Genomic DNA, 8,165 nt, shown 5'->3' with positions numbered 1-8,165 from the left:
TCAAGGCTGAAAAGTCCTGGCCTCGGTCAGCCACGGTCCACTCACACGGCTCACATCACCAATCCCTGACTGCTTGATCATAACAGCAATTGGGCTGCTGGGAACATGACGGCCGTTCTTCTTGATGTTAAGAAGGTTCTCACCAATCTCTCTGGGAACAAACAAGATTCCTAAGACAGACAAAACAGATGTTAACAACGCTTATTCTTGTGTGTGCATGCAGCCCGTTTCAGTTGCTCCTGCTTCTTTCTCCACGCTTGAACTTTTATTACTTTCCCCCTCTGTCTTTTACTTAGGGGTTAATAAAGTATTTGGATTCTGATGAGTCTCACTGTTTAGCAAGCTTCTCACTTATCAGACGGACGCTCACCAATGTGAGCGTTACGCAGCATCTTCAGCAGGCAGGGCTCCTCTGGGCCTGAGGGTGTTGTAAGAGGGGCTGTCAGCTGGCTGAGGTCAAGCTGTCCTATGTCCAGTGGAAGATCTGCAGCAGAGCCCACCTTCAGTGAAGTATGTTGGCTGGAAGGCTTTGAGGCCCGTCTTTGCCACTGCAGGGTCAGAGACCTTCACCTTGTTTGGATGACAGCCTGCTCCGATATTCATCTGTGGGCACACCAAAACTCAAGAGACTTTTCAGTGAGAAGAAAAGGCAAACCTTGCATGCCAGAGTGAAAGTGAGAGAGTGTGTGAGTGCATACTCACCCTGAATGGACTCTCAGGGATGTTAACGTCTCCCCTGGAGACCATCACAATGTGCTTCACAGGCTTACGTGGGGTGTGGGTGCAGGTGTATGTGCTGTTGCTATTATCCTTAACCTGGACATCCACAGAATTGACTTCACCATCCTGTGCAGAAGACGAGGGATTATAGTTCAATCAGATTTAACACAGCGTATTTTTCGGACCATAAGGCGCACTGTTGATGAACAGGTCTGGTTTCATACACCAGGCGCACTGGACTATAAAACGCATTAAGCGAAAGAAAACAGCCAGATAAGATAAGTCAAACTTTACTCAACTCTTTCTTCAGCTTCCTCCACTTCCGTACCATTGATTCATTGATGTTGAAATCTCTCGCAGCTGCTCTATTCTCATGTTCTACTGCGTGACCGACAGCCTTGACTTTGAAATCCGCTTCGTCAGCATGTCTCTTAACAGGTGGCATTTTGGGGTCATTATCCACACACAATACAGTAATATTATGTTGAAGCACAGTACGTATCCGCGAGGCTCCTGACTACGTAGCCGTAATGCTCCGACAAGCCATCAAGCGGTGCGACTTCGTGGCTTACCAAAGTCGTACTAAAACATTTTTTGACAGATTTTTGAGCGCCGTGTATTACATAAAATCGGTTCATGGTCAGTAAGCACAACCAGAATTCATACATAAGGCGCACTGTCGATTTTTGAGATAATTAAAGGATTTTGTAATCTCGTAATCTGGAGAGGAAATGGCGTGTCACAAATTTAGAGGATCATCATTTAGCCTGGAGAAATAGTTTGTTGCTTTATAAGAAAGCCCTCCGCAAAGCCAGAACAGCTTACTACTCATCACTGATTGAAGAAAAGAAGAACAACCCCAGGTTTCTCTTCAGCACTGTAGCCAGGCTGACAAAAAGTCAGAGTGCTTTTGAGCCAACCATCCCTTTAACGTTAACTAGTGATGACTTCATGAACTTCTTCACAAATAAAATTTTTATCATTAGAGAAAAAATTACCAATAATCATCCCACAGATGTAATATTATCTACAGCTACTCTTAGTACCATTGATGTTAAGTTAGACTCTTTTTCTCCAATCGATCTTTCTGAGTTAACTTCAATAATTACTTCCTCCAAACCATCAACGTGTCTTTTAGACCCCATTCCTACAAAACTGCTCAAAGAAGTCCTGCCATTGATTAATTCTTCGATCTTATATATGATCAACCTATCTCTAATAATCGGCTATGTACCACAGTCCTTCAAGGTGGCTGCAGTTAAACCTTTACTCAAAAAGCCATCTCTAGACCCAGCAGTCTTAGCTAATTATAGGCCAATCTCCAACCTTCCTTTCATATCAAAAATCCTTGAAAGAGTAGTTGTCAAACAGCTAACAGATCATCTGCAGAGGAATGGTTCATTTGAAGAGTTTCAGTCAGGTTTCAGAGTTCATCACAGCACAGAAACAGCTTTAGTGAAGGTTACAAATGATCTTCTTATGGCCTCTGACAGTGGACTCATCTCTGTGCTTGTCCTTCTTGACCTTAGTGCAGCATTCGATACTGTTGACCATAATATCCTATTAGAGCGATTAGAACATGCTGTAGGTATTACAGGTATTGCACTGCAGTGGTTTGTATCATATCTATCTAATAGACTCCAATTTGTGCATGTAAATGGAGAGTCCTCTTCACACACTGAGGTTAATTATGGAGTTCCACAGGGTTCAGTGCTAGGACCAATTCTGTTTACATTATACATGCTTCCCTTAGGCAGCATCATTAGAAGACATAGCATACATTTTCACTGCTATGCAGATGACACCCAGCTCTATCTGTCCATGAAGCCAGATAACACACACCAATTAGTTAAACTGCAGGAATGTCTTAAAGACATAAAGACTTGGATGGCCGCTAACTTTTTGCTTCTTAACTCAGATAAAACTGAGGTCATTGTACTCGGCGCTGAAAAGCTTAGAAATATGGTATCTAAGCAGATTCTTACTCTGGATGGCATTACCTTGGCTTCCAGTAACACTGTGAGGAACCTTGGAGTCATTTTTGACCAGGATATGTCCTTCAACGCACATATTAAACAAATATGTAAGACTGCATTCTTCCATTTGCACAACATCTCTAAAATTAGAAATATCCTGTCTCAGAGTGACGCTGAAAAACTAGTTCATGCATTTATTACTTCCAGGCTGGACTACTGCAATTCATTATTATCAGGATGTCCAAAAAACTCACTGAAAAGCCTTCAGCTAATCCAAAATGCTGCAGCAAGAGTACTGACAGGGACTAGAAAGAGAGAGCATATTTCTCCTGTTTTGGCTTCCCTTCATTGGCTTCCTGTTAAATCCAGAATTGAATTCAAAATCCTGCTCCTCACATACAAGGTCGTAAATAATCAGGCCCCATCTTATCTTAATGACCTTGTAGTACCATATCACCCTATTAGAGCACTTCGCTCTCGCTCTGCAGGCCTACTTGTTGTTCCTAGAGTATTTAAAAGTGGAATGGGAGGGAGAGCCTTCAGTTTTCAGGCCCCTCTTCTGTGGAACCAGCTTCCAGTTTGGATTCGGGAGACAGACACTATCTCTACTTTTAAGATTAGGCTTAAAACTTTCCTTTTTGCTAAAGCATATAGTTAGGGCTGGACCAGGTGACCCTGAATCCTCCCTTAGTTATGCTGCAATAGATGTAGGCTGCCGGGGGATTCCCATGATGCATTGAGTTTTTCCTTTCCAGTCACCTTTCTCGCTCACTATGTATTAACAGACCTCTCTGTGTTGAATCATATCTGTTATTAACCTCTGTCTCTCTTCCACAGCATGTCTTTTATCCTGTCTTCCTTCTCTCACCCCAACCGGTCGCAGCAGATGGCCGCCCCTCCCTGAGCCTGGTTCTGCCGGAGGTTTCTTCCTGTTAAAAGGGAGTTTTTCCTTCCCACTGTCGCCAAAGTGCTTGCTCATAGGGGGTCATATGATTGTTGGGTTTTTCTCTGTATCTATGAAGCGCCTTGAGGCGACTTTTGTTGTGATTTGGCGCTATATAAATAAAATTGAATTGAATTGAATTGAATTGAATTTTAAGTGCGACTCATAATCCGAAAAATACGGTACATACAATATATTTAACATATTTGTGATCATATACAAAGCCAGATATACCTGGGCTATAATTTTCAGAGGAGCTTTTCCTCCTTGCTTGGCATCAACTGTGAATTCAGTGGGTTTTCCAACGGCCAGACCACTGCTCTGAAGGCCTGGACCGTACGCCTTAACCTAGAGAAAACTATTTTAAACAAACAATTAAAAAAGGAACAAGTCAAAGATCTACTATAGCCAAAAGATCATTTACAGACTATAGCGCTGTGAAAAAATATTTGCCTCCTTTCTGATTTCGTATCTTATTCCATATTTGTCACACTTACACGTTTCAGATCAATCCATTTTTAATATTAGACAAGAATGTCTAATATTAAACGGCAGTTTTCAAGGGGAAAAAGCTATCCAAACATACTTGGTCCTATATGAAAAAGTAATTGCACCGAAAACCCGATACCTTGTGTGTCACCTCTGACACCAAGAACTGCAGCAAGCGTTTGGTGCTAGGGGTCACATTTTGAGTTTGTGAAGATATTTAAGGTAGACACGCGTAATAAGCGGCAGGTGTGTTTTTGATCGGGAGGAAGCAAACAGTTTGTGACCGCTGTGCTGCTATGTTCAATCCTGGAAATAAAGAATCTGAAGGACAAGATGAGTAAGGCTGGAGTTATTGGACTGTATCAAGTTTAATAAGTTCATGCATACCAGTGACATCGCGTCACCCCGCCAACGAACACCCCAGTGGCTTCAAGCCTAGGCTTAGCCTCTACAGGAGAGCTTTCAGCCATGAAAAGTGTGTCCATCACAAGCCCACCACCATGATCTTGAGGCAACAATCGTGAAAACTGATCTTAACTGAGAGTGTTGGATGTCCTCATTGTTGCAGAGCACATGGACAGCATACTCACCTGGTTCTGTGGGCCAGCAGCACATGTCACACCATCCATCACCCTTGTCATCACATTCAATCTTGGTCTGAGAGAAACCTGAAGAGAAATAGAGCAACTTCAGAGAAGAAACTCATGACATATATATGTATGTGGATATATAAATATATGTACAACTCTGTGTATATATGTTTATGGACAGGCATGCAATGTAGTGACAAGGATTGACAAGAACTAATTTTGCATAATAGTGCACATAAAAGCTACTACTAATATGGTGTATTGTAGGCTGCAGGTACTTTGTTGTGAGTCTGACAACGATTGGAAGGACAGACCTTCTCCTGGTTCTCTCTTGTCTCCTGAATCTCTCCTGGTTGGGGGTTGGGGAAGGGTATATTTGCACAACAAAAGCAGGAGAACAATGGAGCTGAAGGCCTCTCAGCGGGGTGCTAGGAGGTGTTAGGTTCAGGGGAATTTACGCAAATTTGCGCAGGGTCAGTAAATCTAGTCTATCAGACACAGGCTTTAAGCAACCATGAGCCACTGATAAGCGTGATAGATTAATAAGCATGTATAAAGTGGGCTTGTTAAACAGTCTGATAGGAGAAAGTCAATGAGCACGCAATAAAGTGGACTTGTTAGGGACAGTTTACCATCAGCCTTGATAAAGTTTAACTTCATTTGTATTGAAAGACAGACTTTAAAGAAGATTCTTATTTGAAACTGGTGATAAAATCCAGGTCAGATACAGTTACATACAAGCATACAGTACACACTACTGCTCAAAGGTCAGAGGTCAGTTAGAAAAGTCCCTGATTTTAATAGAAAATTGGCTTTAATGTAACATCACATGAAGTTTATCAGTAATGTTTCACAGCTTTAATCAAATCCTTCATCATCCATAAGTTGTGATGGAAAAATGTCTGCAAGCGTGCAGGAGCCCATTTTTAGAGACAATCACTCCTGTGTTATAATGTTCATTGAAGTTTATCAGGTCAGACGACCAACAGATGATAAGAAATATAATCTTACTAATTATTAGAGTTGAAAAGTACTTTGCTAAGCAAAATTCAATGAGGTCAGGCTGGAGATTGAGACGTTAACATAAAAGGTTCAGTTGGTGATGCATGAAAGAAAATAATTTTCTTCTACAAATCTATTGGAGAATTCTGATTGTAAGAAATGAAAAATATTCAAAGACTGAAAGAGTTGCACACAGTAGAAATTTTGTATTCATCGTTTATCTTGGTTTTCTTCTGATTTTAGTATCTATTTGTGAGTGTAGTTTTTATTTGCATGATTTTATTCTGTTTGTATCGCATGTTTTTAGTGTGTCATTCTACGTTGTTTTAATCCACTGTGGATTAGCTGGGCATTGGAAAAATTAGCTGATAGTGATCACATGTTGAGGCATGGGTGTGTCCAGAGGTGTCCTTTCAGCTGTTTTATAGGTCGTATTAAAAGGAAGCAAGCTGAGCACTGGAAGGAGAGAGGCCCTAGATTGGAAGAGCAACGCATGAAGGCCAGGTGGAAAAGAGGGAGCCGCTGCGTGATCGTGGGGGGTGCGACGCCTCGTCTGGAGACCGGTCAGCGTGATGTGGTGACCCAGTCCCGACAGCAGGAACGGCGACAGTAGGAGACAACGTGTGTGATTGACATCAGGGCAGATGTATACCACTGCCTGCATTTGTCAGCAGCGTCTCACTGTTGTTCACTGGGTGCAGCCGTGTTGGGAGAGGGTCGCCATGGCTATAAGCCAGGGCAGCTTCCGGGATGATGGTTCTGGCTCCTATTTGTTTTTACTTACAGGTGATGACGTGAGGGGAGCCGCGCTGGAATCGAGTGACGGACTCCAATGCAGAATGCGAACTGGGCTGGGATGTGATGGGCCCAGTGGACGGACGAGACTGGGACAGGAGGCTCCTCGTCTGCCTGACACGAGGCTGGCGTGGACCCCGCTCAGCAAGAGGAATTTCTGTCCAGCTCAAGAACACACAAGGAATATTCGTCCTGGGTTGTGGGACTGGGTGGGATTTCTGTGCATGAAGAGAATTGTATTTTGACCAGTTTTTGAATAATCTTATCCAGTCTCAGTGGGAATTTTAGCATATCGAGAAAGTTTCATTGTATACTTTATTTCTTAGTATCTGGTTTGTTTTATTCCTGCTGTCCACCTCGTGGAATAAACATGAATGAAACAATACTTTCCTGTCAAAAACAATATTTTAGTCAAGGCTAGCAGAAAGTTTCATATATATCATGAACATCTTTCCTCTTTGTCTTCCTATAGTTTAGTTTCATTTTCTTACCCCAACCGGTGGAGGCAGATGGCCCCTCCCTGATTCTGGTTCTGCCGAAAATGGAGTTTTTCCTTCCCACTGTTGCCAAGTTCTTACTCATAGGGGGTCATTTGATTGTTGGGGCTTTCTCTGTATTATTGCACAGCCTTTATCTTTGAAAGGAGAAAAACCTCTGGAAAGCAAAGAATCACGGGCCCAGAGTTAATTCATGTACATGGGCGAATCCTATGCAGGAAAGCGCGCCAGGCATTCACTCAGAGTTTATTATATACTGCCCTCTCACGTAACACTCATGGGTGGAGTACAAGTTAGGAAAAAACAACTTCTTATCTGCTGCTTGCATACGAGGCTGCACAGGATGTAAGCTTGCAAGACGAAGAGGAACAAGTTGATTAACGATCTTGTAGTGGGTTAGAACAATACATGTGGGTGTTTGTCTAAACTTGAGCAGACACTTTGTTTTTGCTGACACGCTATATACAGGCATTACTGTGCAATTCAAATAAAGCTGAACATAAAGGTAATAAGGTAAAATCTTTTCACATTCCAGCCTGTGTTTAGCAATTTGAATTGTACGGCAAAACGCATATCATTTATCAGGACATAAATTCTTACAACATGTATTTTCAGTTAGTTTATCATAAAATGCATTTGCTGGTTTTTATGGGCAACTTAGACACTTGTATCAGAGTCTACATCATAGTCATCAGTAAGTAACTACTTGTCTTTCACATTTTCAGTTACTACATAATTAGTTGCACTTCATCTTCATTTAACAAATAGGGAAAGAAGTCTTCATAATCTTCATCAGTTTGTGGTACATCTGCGTATGTTGTGAGTGATAAACTTATCATCTGTGAAATTACAGCCTTTAAACAAGGTATAACACAAGTAAAGAAAAGCAAAATAAAATAAAATATAATAAAGTAAAATAAAACCAGGAAAACTCCAACGCCGATCAACAGTCTCTTTAGAATCTGAAGCCATGTTTAAAGAATGTACATTATCTGGTATGTAGGTGCAGCACATGGTGTTGAATAAGACACACAATCCTCCTTTCTCAGCCAGGATCATGTCCAGTGCTACACGATATTGCATTACAGCAATTCAGAGAGCGTCCATTTCTTGGTTATGTCCCTCGTTGACCTTGCAGGATGCATTGAGGAAC

The 8,165-nt window shown here is 41.8% G+C and overlaps 1 protein-coding gene across 1 annotated transcript; it reads right to left on the bottom strand.

Annotated features, from left to right (window-relative positions):
- On the bottom strand, window positions 1-747 carry LOC148099952 (filamin-A-like). The gene is made up of 4 exons (XM_087849737.1): window positions 703-747; window positions 501-603; window positions 371-466; window positions 1-170 (listed from the first exon to the last, which is right to left on the bottom strand). The coding sequence occupies exons 1-4, from the start codon at window positions 745-747 to the stop codon at window positions 1-3; spliced, it is 414 nt and encodes a 137-aa protein (XP_087705863.1).
- Between the last annotated feature and the right edge of the window lie 7,418 nt (window positions 748-8,165).

Source organism: Neolamprologus brichardi, chromosome 13 (assembly GCF_056152115.1).
Source record: "Neolamprologus brichardi isolate AB-2024 chromosome 13, ASM5615211v1, whole genome shotgun sequence".
Classification (NCBI taxonomy): Eukaryota; Metazoa; Chordata; class Actinopteri; order Cichliformes; family Cichlidae; genus Neolamprologus; species Neolamprologus brichardi.
The sequence above is the reverse complement of the archived record's forward strand: the minus strand, read 5'-3'. Positions and strand labels throughout refer to the sequence as shown.

Excerpts from the sequence above, each read along its gene's own strand:
- LOC148099952 (XM_087849737.1), bottom strand. The coding sequence starts at position 747 with ATGGTCTCCAGGGGAGACGTTAACATCCCTGAGAGTCCATTCAGG. Across the intron at positions 604-702 it reads TCCCTGAGAGTCCATTCAGG|ATGAATATCGGAGCAGGCTG; the intron begins GTGAGTATGCAC and ends GTGTGCCCACAG. Across the intron at positions 467-500 it reads GCCAACATACTTCACTGAAG|GACAGCTTGACCTCAGCCAG; the intron begins GTGGGCTCTGCT and ends CACTGGACATAG.